The 19,774-nt window shown below is 46.3% G+C and overlaps 1 protein-coding gene across 1 annotated transcript in view; it reads left to right on the top strand.

The window, feature by feature from the left end:
• IHH (Indian hedgehog signaling molecule) overlaps positions 1-19,560 on the top strand; it is a 125,378-nt gene extending 105,818 nt beyond the window's left edge. The window contains exon 3 of the mRNA XM_030210239.1: positions 17,824-19,560. Within this exon, the coding sequence (XP_030066099.1) occupies positions 17,824-18,485 (662 nt within the window). The 3' untranslated portion in view covers positions 18,486-19,560. The remainder of the gene's footprint in view (positions 1-17,823) is intronic.
• Positions 19,561-19,774: the final 214 nt, after the last annotated feature.

Here is a 19,774-nt window from a genome sequence, read left to right as displayed (position 1 = left end):
TATAGTCCAGGGAAGAAATAAGAGAAGGCGCAAAATCTATTGGAGACAGAAATTTCTGTTGGACCTGCCAATGTCTCTGTGATTTCCCTTAAGTAAATGACTGGACGGTTCTCCAAGAAAATCTAAGCTTTACTTGCAGGTGAACAGTTCATAATGTCTTGCAGACTGTTGCATCATAAGAACATAAGAGTAGCCATACTGGGTCAGACCAATGGTCCATCTAGCCCAGTTTCCTGTTTTCCAAACAGTGGCCAAGCCAGGTCACAAGTACCACCTGGCAGAAACCCAAATCATGGCAACATTCAATGTAGAACCCCAAAGAATAGCAAGATTCTGGAATCCTAAAGAGTGACAAGATTCCATGCAGAATCTCAAATAGTAGCAACCTTCCATGTAGAACCCCAAAGAATAGCAAGATTCCATGCAGAAACTCAAAGAGTAGCAACATTCCATGTAGAACCCCAAAGAATAGCAAGATTCTGGAATCCTAAAGAGTGACAAGATTCCATGCAGAATCTCAAATAGTAGCAACCTTCCATGTAGAACCCCAAAGAATAGCAAGATTCTGGAATCCTAAAGAGTGACAAGATTCCATGCAGAATCTCAAATAGTAGCAACATTCCATGTAGAACCTCAAAGAATAGCAAGATTCTGGAATCCTAAAGAGTGACAAAATTCCATGCAGAATCTCAGAGTAGCAGCATTCCATACTACAAATCCCATGTATGAAGTATAAGTAAAATGAAGGTATTGATAAGTATTGTGAAATTTGAGAAGTTAACGAGGGCAAGCAGTTGCTTTCCATGTATGCCTCAATAGCAGACTATAGACTTTTCCTCCAGGAATTTGTCCAAACCTTTTGTAGCCTAGTGGTTAGTGCAGTGGACATTGATCCTGGGGAACTGAGTTCGATTCCCACTGCAGCTCCTTGTGACTCTGGGCAAGTCACTTAACCCTCCATTGCCCCTGGTACAAAATAAGTACATAAGTACATAAGTAGTGCCATACTGGGAAAGACCAAAGGTCCATCTAGCCCAGCATCCTGTCACCGACAGTGGCCAATCCAGGTCAAGGGCACCTGGCACGCTCCCCAAATGTAAAAACATTCCAGACAAGTTATACCTAAAAATGCGGAATTTTTCCAAGTCCATTTAATAGCGGTCTATGGACTTGTCCTTTAGGAATCTATCTAACCCCTTTTTAAACTCCGTCAAGCTAACCGCCCGTACCACGTTCTCCGGCAACGAATTCCAGAGTCTAATTACACGTTGGGTGAAGAAAAATTTTCTCCGATTCGTTTTAAATTTACTACACTGTAGCTTCAACTCATGCCCTCTAGTCCTAGTATTTTTGGATAGCGTGAACAGTCGCTTCACATCCACCCGATCCATTCCACTCATTATTTTATACACTTCTATCATATCTCCCCTCAGCCGTCTCTTCTCCAAGCTGAAAAGCCCTAGCCTTCTCAGCCTCTCTTCATAGGAAAGTCGTCCCATCCCCACTATCATTTTCGTCGCCCTTCGCTGTACCTTTTCCAATTCTACTATATCTTTTTTGAGATACGGAGACCAGTACTGAACACAATACTCCAGGTGCGGTCGCACCATGGAGCGATACAATGGCATTATAACATCCGCACACCTGGACTCCATACCCTTCCTAATAACACCCAACATTCTATTCGCTTTCCTAGCCGCAGCAGCACACTGAGCAGAAGGTTTCAGCGTATCATCGACGACGACACCCAGATCCCTTTCTTGATCCGTAACTCCTAACGCGGAACCTTGCAAGACGTAGCTATAATTCGGGTTCCTCTTACCCACATGCATCACTTTGCACTTGTCAACATTGAACTTCATCTGCCACTTGCACGCCCATTCTCCCAGTCTCGCAAGGTCCTCCTGTAATCGTTCACATTCCTCCTGCGACTTGACGACCCTGAATAATTTTGTGTCATCGGCGAATTTAATTACCTCACTAGTTATTCCCATCTCTAGGTCATTTATAAATACATTAAAAAGCAACGGACCCAGCACAGACCCCTGCGGGACCCCACTAACTACCCTCCTCCACTGAGAATACTGGCCACGCAATCCTACTCTCTGCTTCCTATCTTTCAACCAGTTCTTAATCCATAATAATACCCTACCTCCGATTCCATGACTCTGCAATTTCTTCAGGAGTCTTTCGTGCGGCACTTTGTCAAACGCCTTCTGAAAATCCAGATATACAATATCAACCGGCTCCCCATTGTCCACATGTTTGCTTACCCCCTCAAAAAATGCATTAGATTGGTGAGGCAAGACTTCCCTTCACTAAATCCGTGCTGACTTTGTCTCATCAGTCCATGTTTTTGTATATGCTCTGCAATTTTATTCTTAATAATAGCCTCCACCATCTTGCCCGGCACCGACGTCAGACTCACCGGTCTATAATTTCCCGGATCTCCTCTGGAACCCTTCTTAAAAGTACCTGAATATATGTAAACCACTTTGAATGTAGTTGTAAAAACCTCAGAAAGGTGGTATATCAAGTCCCATTTCCCTATAACAAGCCATTTACAGTCTTACCTCCTCATCTCAGTCTTTAGCCTTTCCTTTTATTCCCACAGTGTTGAGACTGCAAACAGCAAGGTTTCTCCTTCTTACGGCTTGTATGAGCTCTGAAGGCAGGTGAGGGTTTTGTCTCTTTTTCCCTCCTGTCCCTCCAAGCAGGGCCACCGAAAGGGGGGGACAGCGGGGGACAAAATTCCCCAGGCCCGGGCCTCTGGGGGGGGGGGTTGCCTGGCGCTCCTGCCACTGCAGTCCAGCCCGCCCGCGGTCCGTCGCTCCCTGGCATTGAACTTAAGCGCCTCACATCACCTTTGAAAGCGCAGCAAGCAGCAGCAGACCACTCCTTCCTTCCGTGTCCTGCCCTCGCCTGACGTAACCCGCAAGGGCGGGACACGGAAGGAAGGAGTGGTCTGCTGCTGCTTGCTGTGCTTTCGAAGGTGAGGCACTTAAGGTCTGTACAGAGGGCCCGGTGAAGGGGGGGGGCCCTCTCTTTGATTCAGTCATCTCAAGTTAGGAGACTGCAACAGTCGCTCTCAGGTCTCTTGGCTGTCGTTTTGAGGAACTTTGTTCTATACCTGTCTGTCTGATACCTGTCTGTCTGTCCCTGTGCAAAAGCATTACTTATGCTGCACATTCACTTGTAAGGCTCCTACCAGATTACCTCCCAATGGCTGATCCCAGAGCACATAGTCAGTAAATCTTAATCTGCTAATGCTGTTGAATAGGGGGAGGGGGAGGGACAGAGTCAGGCTAAAGCTGGGACTTCCCTGGTCCGAACTCTATCCAGGCCATTCTCTGATAATCACTGGGCACCTGGATAACTTCCAGTGGCCGGCCACTGCTGAATATTCAATGCCAGCCTGGCACAGAATCTTCTGGTCAAATTCAGCCTGCAGTGCTCAGCGCCTGTGACTGCTGCAGATTGAATATCGGGCCGTATAAATTCTCAGATTTGCTCAGACAGCAAATTACTAAAAAATGAGGAGGGGAAAACCTCCTCTGAGCTTTTTCATGGGATTTATAAAAAAAAAAAACGGTACCCAGATATTTTAATGACATGGGTCCAAAAAAAACCAAACTAGTTAAATTCTCAAATTCCACAATACTTATCAATGCCTTCATATCCTAAAACTGTAAATAACTTGCTTCTTATCTTAGCCACGCAGAAATGATATGATATCCATTCATCCACCCCAGTAAAAACGCACACCGTGTACCATTAATACTCTGCATTGCACTCCCCCTGCATCATCACAATTGCTAGTATTATATTTCTATTCATCTTTTAATTCCAAATACTTTACAAGTTTTACTTTGACAATCTGAGATTTGTCCTGCCCATTGCTTCCTGCTTTAGACAGCCAGGCAGAGACGTGGTCCTGCGGTGGATTAGACTGGAAAAACATCAGCTCTTTAGCTCTCGGCCCTGCCAACCCCTTAACCAGGGTAAACAGTCAAAATAAATTCAAGTATTAAAAATAAAATAATTATGGCAAGTTCAGAGAAAGCCAGCCCCACTGTTTATAGGAAAGCTGCAGGGGAATAGGGAACTAATTCTTCCCTTTTGAACCACAGGGCAGGGCTGCAGGGGGCTGTAATCTCTCAGCTGACCACAGGGCAGAGTTGGACCTATAGTCAGACGGGGCTGTAGCCGTGCCAGGGCCTGGGGGCTGTGTCCTGCATGGACAGTTTATTCTGGCTGTGATCCTAGAGCAGAAGGAGGCCTTGTGCCTGGTTAAATATTTGCACTATGATTTGTATTAATTATTTTTGCCGGTTTGGTTTGTGAGGAGGAGGGAGGTATGTCTTGTTGACTCTTGTACTTGTTGGAACAGTGTTTAGTTCAGAAACTACCTATATTTGCTGGATCTGGAGGAAACCTGCAACTCTGTAGCGCTGCAGCCTAATCTCAGGAGGTCCTGTAGCCACAGAGAAACACCTCATCAGAGCCATAGGCTGTGCATGCCAACAGTCATGCCTCTACCATCATGCCAGTGGCAGAAATAAGCTCCAACACACTGGCAGATCCAACCAGTCACATCGTCGAATGTGTACTGTATCCCCGGCTCCCTTAACCCTACTGTCTAAGATTAGTTGAGTGAAATATTTTTTCACTCAACGAATAGTTAAGCTCTGGAACTCTTTGCCAGAGGAGGTGGTAACAGCGGTTAGTATATCTGGGTTTTAAAAAAGATTTGGACAAATTCCTGGAGGAAAAGTCCATAATCTGCTATTGAGACAGACATGGGAAGCAACTGCTTGCTCTGGGATTTGTAGTATGGAATGTTACTAATTCTACATGGAATCTTGTCACTCTTTAGGATTCCAGAATCTTGCTATTCTTTGGGGTTCTACATGGAATGTTGATACTCTTTGACTTTCTGCATGGAATCTTGTCACTCTTTAGGATTCCAGAATTTTGCTATTCTTTGGGGTTCTACATGGAATGTTGCTACTCTTTGAGTTTCTGTATGGAATCTTGACACTCTTCAGGATTCCAGAATCTTGCTATTCTTTGGGGTTCTACATGAAATGTTGCTACTATTTGAGTTTCTGTATGGAATCTTGACACTCTTTAGTATTCCAGAATCTTGCTCTTCTTTGGGGTTCTACATGGAATGTTGCCACAATTTGGATTTCTGCCAGGTACTTGTGGCCTGGCTTGGCCACTGTTTGGAAAACAGGATACTGGGCTAGATGGGCCATTGGTCTGACCCAGTATGGCTACTCTTCCTGAGACTGAGGTGTACCTCTGTGAATATGAGGGTGTAGGCTGCCTTGGTATCTCTGTCTGATTGGGATGCAGGCTAGAAGGTACATAAGAGTAGCCTGGCAAGCTCATTGCAAGCCTCTAAATATGCAGGTCCACAATGCTGACTTAACAACTGGATGGTGCGGTCATTTTGAGGTGGATGCAAGGGTTGTTCCCCTTGCTAGGAATGGTATTGCAAGGTGATGATCAGCAATTCACTTGTGTTGTGCTGGCCATAGAAGAGCAACTATCATAAAATTTGGAAACTTTGGGGGTTGGAGAGTTTATGGGTGTTGGCGTAATCTGTTTCAAGAGCCCCAGCGGGGCCTCATCATATTTGCTGTATAACTCCTCTGGCATTGTGGTGCCAGTGTGAGAGACGAAAGTGCCAATGAGGCTCCTTCCCACTTCCAAGTTGCTGACTAAAGTAATGACTATCTGGGGATTTTATGAGTTCCGTGATGGGCAAATGCACCCTCCAGAAGCCCCTGCAGATACTGCAAAAGAACATTTTTGCACTCGTATTTTTGTTGTTTTATGTTGCCATGAAGATGTGAAGGTTGAGTAAAGGTGTTAGTGGGGTCTGTTAGGGATATTTATCTGTAGGCAGTACCCCCCACCCACACACCTACTTGCTACAGTATTATGAGGAGCCTCTCTATAAAGGGAGTTTCAGAGTTAGGCTACACCCTTTCAGCAATTCATTTTTGCCACTGTGACTTATTTCCTTGCCCCTCGGGGGGGGGGGGGGGGCTACCCTTTGAATTTGTACTTAGAGCAACGGATCACGTAACCTGCCCAATGTCATCAAGGAGCCACAATGGGAATCTTGCTACTCTTTGTGGTTCTGGAATCTTGACACTCTTTGGGGTTCTAGAATCTTGCTATTCTCTGGGGTTCTAGAATCTTGCTACTCTTTGTTGGTTTGGAATCTTGCTACTCTTTGGGGTTCTGGAATCTTGCTACTCTTTGTGGGTGTGGAATCTTGCTACTCTTTGGGGTTCTGGAATCTTGCTACTCTCTTGGGTTCTGAATTTTGCTACTCTCTGGGGTTCTGGAATCTTGCTACTCTTTGGGGTTCTAGAATCTTGCTATTCTCTGGGGTTCTAGAATCTTGCTACTCTTTGTGGGTTTGGAATCTTGCTACTCTTTGGGGTTCTGGAATCTTGCTACTCTCTTGGGTTCTGAATTTTGCTACTCTCTGGGGTTCTGGAATCTTGCTACTCTTTGGGGTTCTGGAATCTTGCTACTCTCTTGGGTTCTGAATTTTGCTACTCTCTGGGGTTCTGGAATCTTACTACTCATTGGGGTTCTGCAATCTTGCTACTCTTTAGGGTTCTGCTACACACTTGTGACCTCGATTGGCCCCTGTTAGAAGCAGGATACTGAGCTAGATAGACCAATGGTCTGATCCAGAATAGCTATTCTTATTAGTAACCCGACTTCTCTGGTTCTCGGCACGCTGTACTAATCACTAGGTTATGTCTGCACTAGATATATTTCCCGTATCTAGAAGCGTTCATTGTTTGATTCAAAGACTCAGGAATTTAAATGAAAACAAGAAATTCTCAAGCTCCCTGTTCCTCCTCCCTTCTTGTTCTCTGCACTGCTGCAGCATTGGGGGGAAAACAACAGGAGGAGATGACCCGGATTAGGAACTGGAGAAGCTTTTCTCTGCTCTGTTTATGCCAATCTTCCCAACTCTCCTCCTATCCTCCTGGACTACAGGCGAGGAGGGGAAACAATAGAGTGGGGAGGGCTAAATTATGGAGCACAGTGGGGTTTTTTCTGCTCTGCTCCAGTCTCACCCCCTCCCCTCCCCTCCAGTTCCTTGCAGATTTGCAGGCCCAAGGATATCTGCTGCCCTGGGCAGACTTTCAGCCATTTGCCACTCTGCCCCTGCAGGCAGTTCAAAGCCCTACCCTTTATTGTTCATGATCTCTTCTTCCCCTCCCTACCCCCCACCAGGTAGCTAGCATCTCCCTCCCTATCCTCCTTCAGGTCCAGCATTTCCCCTTTCCCTCCCTCCCCATGGGTCCAGCATCTCATCTTCCATTCCACTCCGTATCCCCCTATACAGCAGTTCCTCTTCCCTCTTCCTCCCCCTCCCCACAAGGTAGCCAGCATCTCCCTCCCTATCCTCCTTCAGGTCCAGCATTTCCCCTTTCCCTCCCTCCCCATGGGTCCAGCATCTCATCTTCCATTCCACTCCGTATCCCCCTATACAGCAGTTCCTCTTCCCTCTTCCTCCCCCTCCCCACAAGGTAGCCAGCATCTTCCTTCCCTATTCTCCCTCAGGCCCAGCATCTCCCTTTCCCCTCCTCCCACTAGGTTCAGTGTCTCATCTCCCTTTCCTCTTCCTACTGCTACTACTGCTTATCATTTTTATAGCACTACTAGACGTACGCAGCACTGTACACCGGACGGAGCTTGCAATCTAATCAAGACAGACAAACAGGACAAATAAGGGATAAGGGAATTACTCAAGGTGGGAATTATAAAACAGACCTGGGTGCTGAACCAGTGAATAGGAGTTAAAAGCAGCCTCAAAAAGGTGGGCTTTTAGCCTAGGTGTGAAAATGGCCAGAGCTGGAGCTTGACCTATGGATTCAGGAAGTCTGTCCCTTAATGCGTCCAATGTCTCATCTCCTCTTTCTTACCCCATCCCGTTGTCCAGCATGCTCCGCTTGCCACCATCCCATCCTCTCCTCAACAAAGGGCTTTGTCAGGCACCTTTTGAGTGTCGGCTCCTCTCACAAGGACCCAAAATGCAGTAACTATTATGCAGCTGGGAAGAGGTGTGATGGTGACAGTAAGGGGAGCACGGTAGACATGGAACCGGGATAAGGAAGGGTACATGCTTCTCTTCTAGGGTGATGGGGGGAAAATACCTCTGTATTGATGTGTTTTCAGGAGAAAAAAAACTGCAAAAAATATATACATCGTCCAAGGACACACATCATGACAGCTTTTGCAAAAAAAAACTAAAAACATTTCTGCAAGAGAAATTCCTGCCGATAGATGTAGCTTAGCATCAAGCGTCAGACATCTCGATAAGCCATAACCAGATCATGTTACCACACACCCCGTCCTACATGTGCTAACCCTTCCAATTACCTCTCTTGCTCCCTAGTCCATACTTGTAGAACTGATAAATTTGTCATCATTATTTTATTTTTATTACATTTGTACCTTGTGCTTTCCCACTCATGGCAGGCTCAATACAGCTTACATGGGGCAATGGAGGGTTAAGTGACTTGCCCAGAGTCACAAGGAGCTGCCTGTGCCTGAAGTGGGAATCAAACTCAGTTCCTCAGGACCAAAGTCCACCACCCTAAGCACTAGGCCACTCCTCCACTGTTGCTACTATTTGAGATTCTACATGGAATGTTGCTTATTCCACTAGCAACATTCCATGTAGAAGTCGGCCCTTGCAGATCACCAATGTGGCCGCGCAGGCTTCTGCTTCTGTGAGTCTGACGTCCTGCTGTCAGACTCACAGAAGCAGAAGCCTGCGCAGCCTTCTACATGGAATGTTGCTAGTGGAATAGCAACATTCCATGTAGAATCTCCAATAGTAGCAACATTCCAATAGTATCTTTTATTTTTGTTACATTTGTACCCCACGCTTTCAGGCTCAATGTGGCAATGGAGGGTTAAGTGACTTGCCCAGATTCACAAGGAGCTGCCTGTTCCTGAAGTGGGAATCGAACTCAGTTCCTCAGTTCCCCAGGACCAAAGTCCACCACCCTAACCACTAGGCCACTCCTCCACTTCCATCATCCTGTATTTGTATACCTGATTAATTTAATATAAGCCACACAGAGCCGAGTCCTCGACTTGATCGTATATGGGGTATAAATCCAATAAAGTAAAGTAAATATATGAGATTATAGCAGCTTAAATAGCAATATTGCAGCTTCAGGTCTTCTGAGACCATTGCCCTTGTTGTGACAGAAATGAGTTGTGTGTGGGGATAAGGGAAGTTTCTTAGGGTCTGTGAAAGGTGCCTGCAGTCTCTCCCCCTCTCTTTTTATTTTATTGATTTATTTATTTATAATTTCACACATTAATTCAAGATAACCTTGCACCAGCAATACAGGAGTGATATACCTTATAGGCAAAACAAGTAAAATATCTCTTTAAGGAAAATTATATCCCTATTCTTAGACCACAAACCTGCTTATAATCGAACGAGAAAAACGCCCAAGTTCCGACCTAAATCGGGAGATGGACGTTTATCTCACAAAAACGAATAAAGCGGTATAATCGAAAGCCGATTTTTGGACGTTTTCAACTGCAATCCGTCGCGGATGCGGACAAAGTTGATGGGGGCGTGTCAGAGGTGTGGCGAAGGCGGAACTGGGGCGTGGTTATCTGCCGAACAGAGATGGGCGCATTTCACCGATAATGGGAAAAAAGTATGCGTTTTTAGCTAGAATTTAGGACACTTTTTCTGGACCCTGTTTTTTCACGAATAAGGCCCCAAAAAGTGCCCTAAATGACCAGATGACCACTGGAGGGAATCGGGGATGACCTCCCCTGACTCCCCCAGTGGTCACTAACCCCCTCCCACCACAAAAAAATGATGTTTCACAAATTTTTATTTTCACCCTCAAATGTCATACCCAGCTCCCTGGCAGCAGTATGCAGGTCACTGGAGGAGTTGTTAGGGGGTGCAGTGGACTTCAGGCAGGTGGACCCAGGCCCATCCCCCCTACCTGTTACAATTGTGCTGCTTAATGCTTATTAGTCGTCCTACCCCCCCAAACCCACTGTACCCACATGTAGGTGCCCCCCTTCACCCCTTAGGGCTATAGTAATGGTGTAGACTTGTGGGCAGTGGGTTTTGAGGGGGATTTGGGGGGCTCAACACACAAGGGAAGGGTGCTATGCACCTGGGAGCTCTTTTACCTGTTTTTTTGGTTTTGTAAAAGTGCCCCCTAGGGTGCCCGGTTGATGTCCTGGCATGTGAGGGGGACCAGTGCACTACGAATCCTGGCCCCTCCCACGAATAAATGTCTTGGATTTATTCGTTTTTGAGCTGGGCGCTTTCATTTTCCATTATCGCTGAAAAACAAAAACGCCCAGCTCACACATTGTTGAATAAAACATGGGCGTCTATTTTTTCCCAAAATACGGTTCGGTCCGCCCCTTCACGGACCCGTTCTCGGAGATAAACGCCCATAGAGATAGGCGTTTTCGTTCAATTATGCCCCTCAAAGTAAACCACAAGAGGAGAGGGGGGGGGGGGTCAATTAAGTTGAGGAGAACATACAAACTATTTGTTATACTGGAAATCAGGACCTGGACTAACCCAGGGGTAATTAATACTACACACTACCCCTAACCCCAAAAGTAATTTGGCAATCTTCTTTAAATCAACAAAGCTTCTCAATTGTTCAGGTTCATAAAAAAAAAAAATACTTATTATTCAAATACTCTACCGGCCATTTGCACGGATAAGCCAGCAAAAAGCTGGCTCCCAATGCCTTGACTTCATCTCTCAATAAAAGAAACTCTCTCCTTTTTTCCTGGGTCAACCTCGTAACATCCGGATAAATCCAGACTCGTGCCCCTAGAAAAGGTTTTTTGAGCATTTTTAAAGTACAATTTCATAATTGAATTTAAGTCCTGCTCAAAACACAAAGGAAATCAACAAAGTCTCTCTCTCTCTCTTTTAAATATCTAATCCAGAGCCAGCTAGCTGTGGAAAATAATACCATAAGTTAGGATATGGATGCATTCCTGGATTATCAGCGGGAGTCGGAGCATTCCGACCTCCCTGCCAATCCAACTGGGTTTTCTGAAGAAGATTAGCTGCAACCATGATATGTGAGACATGACTGATGTGCAGTTTATCTGGAGGTTCTGCAACATTTTGATACAGTGTTGCATGAATTAGGAAACGTGGAGGGATGGGATCTGTCTGCCACTTTTACTAGTGGGTTAATAAGTAGGGTCTACAGGGGATTGTGATTAATGGTCCATTTTTTGACTGTGGGTCTGAAGGGACCCTTCATTTTTTTTTCTTTATCTGTGATTTGGAGCAGGGAATATTAACACAGTCTGTTATGCAGTAAAGGAAGACTGACAATGGCCTGACAAAAGTGCAAGAAATGGTAATTAAAATATAAAAAGATCTGCAGACAGTCAGTGGTGTGGTGTATTAAAGTGTGGGTGAGATAGGAAGGGTGCGAGATTGGGGCCGAGAATGAAATCACTCCCAACATTCTCCGAGAAATCAAATCAAAGCTTCTCCAGGATTAAGAAAAACCCAGGCCAGGTGTGTCTGGACTCATTAAACATGTATTTTATTTATTTAGATATTGCTCACACCTTTTTCAGTAGTAGCTGAAGGTGAGTTACATTCAGGTACTCTGGATATTTCTCTGTCCCAGGAGGGCTCACAACTAAGTTTGTACCTGAGGCAATGGAGGGTTAAGTGACTTGCCCAAGATCACAAGGAGCAGCAGTGGGATTTGAACCATATGGGCTTCTTAGCATTTACCACCAGGGGCGTAGCTACGGGGGACCATGGGGGCCTGGGCCCCTGCAAATTTCATCCGGGCCCCTGGTTTGGCTGGCGAGGGTCCCCAACCCCCACCAGACGAAGCCAAGTTTGCTGCCCTGCTCTTCTTTCTTCTCCTGTGCACGCCAGGGGCGTAGCCAGACTTCGGTGGGAGGGGGGTCCAGAGCTCGAGGTGAAGGGGCACATTTTAGCCCCCCCCCCCTGCCAACCCTCTCGACCCCCCTCCTGTCACCAACCCGCCATCGCCTACCTTTGCTGGTGGAGGACCTCAACCCCCGCCAGCCGAGGTCCTCTTCTTCTCGCAAAAGGCTTCCTTCTGTTTCTGACCTAGTGGGATTTGAACCAGCCACCTCTGGATTGCAAGACCAGTGCTCTAACCACTAGGCCACTCCTCCACTTGGCTTTTTGTGAGTTCATAAAAACAATAGATGAAGACTCAATTTATTGACCCTTATAGGTGAACATAACCTGCCACAGGACTTCCCTTCTCAACACCATTCCTACAAAGCTGCCGCCTTCCTCTCCTAGCAGTTAAAGAAGTTAGGGGCCATTTTACAAAGCGGGTTTACCGCTTGCTAAAAAGGAAGTCACACCAGGCTACTGCAGCAGCCCGATGGTACTTCCCACCCCCCAGTGCGCCGTCATATCCGGTGCTACAAAAATATTAGTATTTTTGTATAGCCGATGTGTACCTGGCGGTAATCGGACAGTGCCACGTGCTGGCCCGGTTACCACTTGGTTAGTACGGGAGCCCTACTGCCACCTCAAAGGCTTCCCCTGAAATGGCCAACACACGCCAACACCAGCGCAGGCCCTGTTTTGCCGCAGCTTGGTACAAGGGGCCTGAATGTGGTAACCTGCAAATGTTTTCTCAGACAGGGAACTATGTGCATTCGAATGGTCCAACGGGCAGAGAAATACTGGCATTTTCTGGCCTTTAGCGTGTTTTTACCGATGTACAATCTGTTCTGAAAAAATTGTGCAAAAGGGCCCTTTCGCCTGTAATAAACCTTCAACGTAGTCCGTGTATGCAAAAGTTAACTACAGTTCGGAGGCGATGAATTGTTCTGAGGCGCGATCATTGAAAATGGCTTGTTAGAATCTGCTGAAAACACGGCTTTGCACACTGGCTTTTGCTCCTTGAGGAATTGTTCTCCTTTTATCTTCTGGCACCTGAACTTATCCATAAAAGAAGCTTCTAACCATTAGGAAATCCCTCAGGTCAGTAGACTGGCCTGAAATTGAGAAATGCCCTTCCACAGCTCAAATACAGTGTGTATGCGTGTTCGTTCAAAGCATGTGTGTGCTCATATACATGTGATTTTAATGTCTGCATGTGCACTAGGGAGCCTGTATTTTTCCATACTGGGCTGCTAAGCAGGAAATCACCCAGACAGTTTTATATATCTTCAAGGAATACATAAGACCCTTGTGTAACTCCCCCACCCTGTCCTGTGACGAGTCCACAATCACAGAACTAGGAATATTCCAAGGATGTGGCTGAGATAGCTATAAACAGACTGGGTCATCCCGCTTAAAAGAGCCTCCCACCTCCACCAGTACAACCATCAGCAAACACTCTGTGGCATCCACAGTAGAATGGGAGCCTCTGTGGCAACTGCTGCTGAAACAGGAACTCGAGTATGTGTGAAAATAAACTCGAGGTGTCCTTGGCGTCTGAGGAGGCGAATGTGGTTGCTGCTGACAGAAAGGTACCCTCAGAACAGTCAATAGTGTCTGTCCTCAACAGGGCATCAGAAAGGAGCCAGGAACCGCAGCGGTGGAGATGCAGCAAGCGGGGCAGAGTCCAGAGGAGGTAAAGTGCTGGGGAATGGATGGACAGGAGAATTATCTCTCTTCCACTGACTTTCCAGCTTCAGCTGTCACTCATTACTTTATAATTGCGGAAAAATCCATAGACCATTATTAAATTGACTTGGGGAAAATCCACTGCTTATTTCTGCTTAGCTCCGTTTACCACGCATTGTGGCAATGCCCAAAGGTGCGAGCATTTTGGCAACGGGTTCGGGGGTTTCTGATCAGGCTTGGGAATAAAATTGAGGGCACGGAGGGACAGTTTTTGCTAGACCAACCAAGGGCTTTTGCCTCTTTGTGCACTCCTGCAGCTAGGCTATGCAGAAAGCTGAGTTTGGTAGCTCGAAAGTGTATATTGCAATATAGGACCTCTTCGGAAGCGCCCGCCTACTGGCATTGGCGTAATCAGGTGCACCTTTTAGCTTCTTGGGAGGCAAGAGATTCCAAACTGACGCCTAAGTGTAGAAAACAATTTCTCCAGATATGGATGCCTTATCTTCAGGTTCTAAGCCCAAAGGGTCGGAGTTTACTTATTAATGCTCATTGATTTTAGATGAGGAGTGGGCTGCCAATAAGACCTGGGTTACTGGTTTAATTGTACTTACTTGAATCAACACGGATAGCAACAGGAAGGTGGGAGGGGAGGGGAGGGGAGGGGGGGAAACAGGGCGATTTACCAGCTGTACGGTTCATGCATGGTATCTTATTGCTTGTATATTGGCAATATTGAGTAAGTTGTGTTGTTTAACTTTGAGTTATCAATAAAGTTAAATAAAAAAAATGTATTGAACTTTTTTGGGATCTTGCCAGGTATTTGTGACTTGGATTGGCCACTGTTGGAAACAGGATGCTGAGCTTGATGGACCTTTGGTCTGTCCCAGTGTGGCAATACTTATGTACTTATGTATTTATAATGGATGCAACATACATTGTATGTTGAATTGAATTTTCTCTTCCTTAAAGTTGTACCAGGAAAACTTCATTGCCTTTCTCTTTTGAGATTGCTCTTAACATTTCCAGACTTTCTCTGTGTTCATCTCATTCAAACACTGTTAAGAATTTAAAAAGCAATTGTCAGTCCTTCAGCTGAGAAACACGCAGTATTTTTAAGTGTGCTAAGCTTAGACAAAAACGTACCTGCCTGTGCAAGACAGAAAGGTGTGGTGAGCCGGGGCAAGGAGAGGGCTGTGCAACCTACACAGAATGCATACAGGTTTCATGCACACAGAGGTACCGCATACAAGGAACATATACAGGTGTCACATACACAGAAAAACACACAAGCATGCATACATACAGAGGTTCCACACACAGGGAACGCACACAGGTTACACACAAAATGCACATACACAGGTGCCACATACAAATAACACACATAAATGCAAAACCACAGAGGTACTACAAGGAACATACACAGAATGCACACCTTTCTGTGGTTAAAATCAAAGCAGTTTACATACTATAGACAGGTTCTTACCTGGGGCAATGGAGGGTTAAGTGACTTGTCCAGAGTCACAAGGAGCTGCAGTGGGAACTGAACCCAGTTCCCCAGAATCAGTGTCCACTGCACTAACTACTAGGCTACTCCTCCACTAGCAACATTCCATGTAGAAGCCTGCCCTTGCAGATCAGCAATGCGGCCGCACAGGCTTCTGTTTCTGTGAGTCTGATGTCCTGCCGCATTGCTGACCTGCAAGGGCAGGCTTCTACATGGAATGTTGCTAGTGGAATAGCAACATTCCATGTAGAATCTCCAATAGTAGCAACATTCCATGTAGAATCTCCAATAGTATCTATTTTATTTTTGTTACATTTGTACCCTGCGCTTTCCCACTCATAGCAGGCTCAATGCGGCTTACATGGGGCAATGGAGGGTTAAGTGACTTGCCCAGAGTCAAAAGGAGCTGCCTGTGCCTGAAGTGGGAATCGAACTCAGTTCCTCAGGACCAAAGTCCACCACCCTAACCACTAGGCCACTCCTCCACTGTTGCTACTATTTGAGATTCTACATGGAATGTTGCTATTCCACTAGCAACATTCCATGTAGAAGTCGGCCCTTGCAGATCACCAATGTGGCCGCGCAGGCTTCTGTGAGTCACAGAAACAGAAGCCTGCGCAGCCTTCTACATGGAATGTTGCTAGTGGAATAGCAACATTCCATGTAGAATCTCCAATAGTAGCAACATTCCAAGTAGAATCTCCACTAGTAGCAACATTCCATATAGAATCTCCAATAGTATCTATTTTATTTTTGTTATATTTGTACCCCGCACTTTCCCACTCATGGCAGGCTCAATGCGGCTTACATGGGGCAATGGAGGGAGGGATCAGATAGAAAGTACTAGAACAAGAGACCATGATATATACTGGGGGCAGACTCAGGAGCAACAGCAGAAAGGATGCTGGGTATAGATAGGCCTTCTGGGAGGAGGGGGTGGGGGTGATGGAGGTAGAAACAGCGCATTCCTGCGTGTGAGGATGTGGTGGTGAGCACTGGGCAGGTTCTGAGATGCTGGATCAGGGTCTCTTGCACCTTATCTGCTTCTATAACAGACAAGATAACAAAGTGAATCGGGGCCGGTTCTGTCTGTTAATTTCTGATTCACCAGCCCATTAGAATCTGGTTCTGTCTGTTAATGCCTCTCGTCCCAGCCCATTACAGCTTGATTTTGTAGCATTACAAACTGCAGAATGTGATGCCCCTGGGACTAATGTGAAAAAATCTGAGCTATTTGCTTATGTTTGTTACCTCGAGAATTGTATAAATGCTACATACATACACAAACACACACACACACTCACAGAAGTACCACATAGATCTCACACACACAAAGATAAAACATAACCACACACAGGTATTACACACAAGGAACACATATAGCTGTCATGCACACAGATAAAATACACACACACACACACACACACAGGTCCAACATAAAGGGAACAAAGGTCTAACACAGACAGATCAAATGCACACACAAAAGGGTACCACATACAAGGGAAACACACAAAGATCCCATGCACACAGATAAAACACACATGCAGGTACCACGTACATCTCACACACACAGATAAAACAAAACCACACACAGCTCTCACGCACACAGCTAAAACACAAACAGGGAACACACAGAAGCACCACACAAGGAACACACAAATAAAATGCACACACACAAGGAACACATGTAGCTCTCATGCACATAGATAAAACACCTACAAGCATGCTTACACACAGAACACAAACACAAGAAACACACACAGGTCTCTTTCACATAGTTAAAATACACACATAAGTACTACACACAAGGTACACACAGAGATGAAATGCACACACACACATGCATAAACACAGAAGGAATACACACAGATAAAATGTACACACACCTACACATATTTATCACACACAGATCTCAGATATATATATATGAAATGCACACAGACACACATAGACACATTGGTATCACACACAAAGCACTCACACAGATAAGAAGCACATGTAGGTAACATATACAAGAATTCACAAGTCTCATACACTACATTTAGGTACTACTACTTAACACTACTTAACATTTCTAGAGCGCTACTAGGGTTACGCAGCGCTGTACAGTTTAACAAAGAAGGACAGTCCCTGCTCAAAGGAGCTTACAATCTAAAGGACGAAATGTCAAGTTGGTGCAGTCTAGATTTCTTGAATAGCGGTAGAGTGGTTAGGTGCCAAAGGCGACATTGAAGAGGTGGGCTTTGAGCAAGGATTTGAAGATGGGCAGGGAGGGGGCTTGGCGTATGGGCTCAGGGAGTTTGTTCCACGCATGAGGTGAGGCGAGGCAGAAAGGGCGGAGAAAGTTGGCGGTGGTGGAGAAGGGTACTGAAAGGAGGGATTTGTTTTGAGAGCGGAGGTTACGGGTAGGAACGTAAGGGGAGATGAGGGTAGAGAGGTAAGGAGGGGCTGCAGATCGAGTGCATTTGTAGGTTAATAGGAGAAGCTTGAACTGTATGCGGTACCTGATCGGAAGCCAGTGAAGTGACTTGAGGAGAGGGGTGATATAAGTATATCGGTCAAGGCGGAAGATAAGGTGTTTTATATACTTTGATGTAGCACAAGCACACAAACACACAGAGCAGAAGATCTTGGGTTGGGACTAAGTTCTCTCTTCTTGTTTCCTTTTCAGAACACTCCGCAGCAGCTAAGACGGGAGGCTGCTTCCCTGGTGACGGCCTGGTGACATTGGAAAGTGGCGAGCGGCGGGCTGTGTCCACGCTACGGCCTGGAGACCGCGTTCTGGCCATGGACAGTACAGGCAGGCCCACCTTTAGTGACTTCCTCACCTTCCTGGACAAGGATCCTTCCTCACTGCGGCACTTTCACGTGATCGAGACTCGGGATCCACCCCGCCAGCTAACGCTCACTGCCACACACCTTCTTTTCCTGGCTAAGAACTTCTCCAGGCCTCTAACGGACTTCCAGCCTCTGTTTGCCAGCAGCGTTCAGCCTGGGCAGTACGTCTTGGTAGCAGGGGCACTTGGTCTGCAGCCTGCACAAGTCACAGCGGTCAGCACAGCGCTGGATACCGGGGCATATGCACCCCTGACACGGCACGGGACGGTGGTGGTGGATGGTGTGGTTGCCTCATGCTTTGCCGTGGTCCAGGAGCAGCAACTGGCACAGCTGGTGTTCTGGCCACTTCGGCTCTACCATAGCCTGGTCCGCTGGCCAGGTGAGGCCCAGCAAGATGGTGTGCACTGGTACTCACATCTGTTGTATCGGCTGGCCCAGCTGCTGCTGCCTCAAGACAGCTTCCACCCTCTGGGAATGCTCCAGTCCGACAGCTGAGCCAGGAGAGAGGAGGAAGAGGATGAAGCCAGCAGGTGGGACAGGCCCGAGGCTGTGCACACATGGTACCCTGGAACTGGGGAACAACAGTTCTGGCAAAGTGTGGCATGAGGAGACAGAGGTGCCCTGCAGCAGCTGTAGCAGCCCCCTTCCCCCAGTTGAAATCACAATGCAAAGAGTCTGGGTGCTTCAATACTGCTCAATCTGGACCTAAAAATCTCCAAGGGATACAGGAGTCATTGAACTTTTAAAGTATCCTCTCTTGTGACTGAGGAAGGTGGTTATGGTGAAAGGCAAAAAGGAAGGGTGGGCAGATGTCCTGCTTCGTAGAGCAATGTCCTGTGTTTTCAAGAAAGTATCTTGTGTCCTGCTTGTACAAGGATGGGCCACACTCTTGTGTTCTTTTACAATCTGGTCATATACAGAAAACAAAAATTGACTAAAATTCATTTATGACATGAACAGGAGATCTAGGGTTTGAAAGAAAGGTGGGGGTGCAGATGCTATGATATGTTATCATCTCCATTTCCCCCTCTTCCCTTATCCACTTTCTTTTTCTTTTCCCCCTTCTCTCCATCAGCTTCCTCGACCTATCCATCTCTTCACCTCCCCCTGCCTTTGAGGAGAAATGAAGGAAAAGGAGGGGAATCCTTCTATCTCTTTTCCTAGCTCCCCAGCTTCCTCTTAAGAATCCTCTCAGGGTATGAACATAAGAGCCTAAGAGTTGCCCTACTGGGTCAGCTCAAGGGTCCATCTAACCCAGTATCCTGTTTCTAACACGGTACAGGCTTCAAGTACCTGACAGAGTCCTTTCTAAGCTGAGTTTTTTCTCATCCTTTGCCTTTGGTTCTCTTCCATCTACCTCCTCTCCTGTCTCCCCAGCTTCCTTCTCAGAATCCTCTCGATCTCTCTCATGGGCCTTTTCCAAGTTGAGTTTCCTCTCATCCTTTGCCTTTGGTTCTCTTCCATCTACCTCCTCTCCTGTCTCCCCAGCTTCCTTCTCAGAATCCTCTCAATCTCTCTGATGGGCCTTTTCCAAGTTGAGTTTCTTCTCATCCTTTGCCTTTGGTTCTCTTCCATCTACCACCTCTCCTGTCTCCCCAGCTTCCTTCTCAGAATCCTCTCAATCTCTCTGATGGGCCTTTTCCAAGTTGAGTTTCTTCTCATCCTTTGCCTTTGGTTCTCTTCCATCTACCACCTCTCCTGTCTCCCCAGCTTCCTTCTCAGAATCCTCTCAATCTCTCTGATGGGCCTTTTCCAAGTTGAGTTTCTTCTCATCCTTTGCCTTT

Source organism: Microcaecilia unicolor, chromosome 7 (assembly GCF_901765095.1).
Source record: "Microcaecilia unicolor chromosome 7, aMicUni1.1, whole genome shotgun sequence".
Taxonomy (NCBI): Eukaryota; Metazoa; Chordata; class Amphibia; order Gymnophiona; family Siphonopidae; genus Microcaecilia; species Microcaecilia unicolor.
The sequence above is the reverse complement of the archived record's forward strand: the minus strand, read 5'-3'. Positions and strand labels throughout refer to the sequence as shown.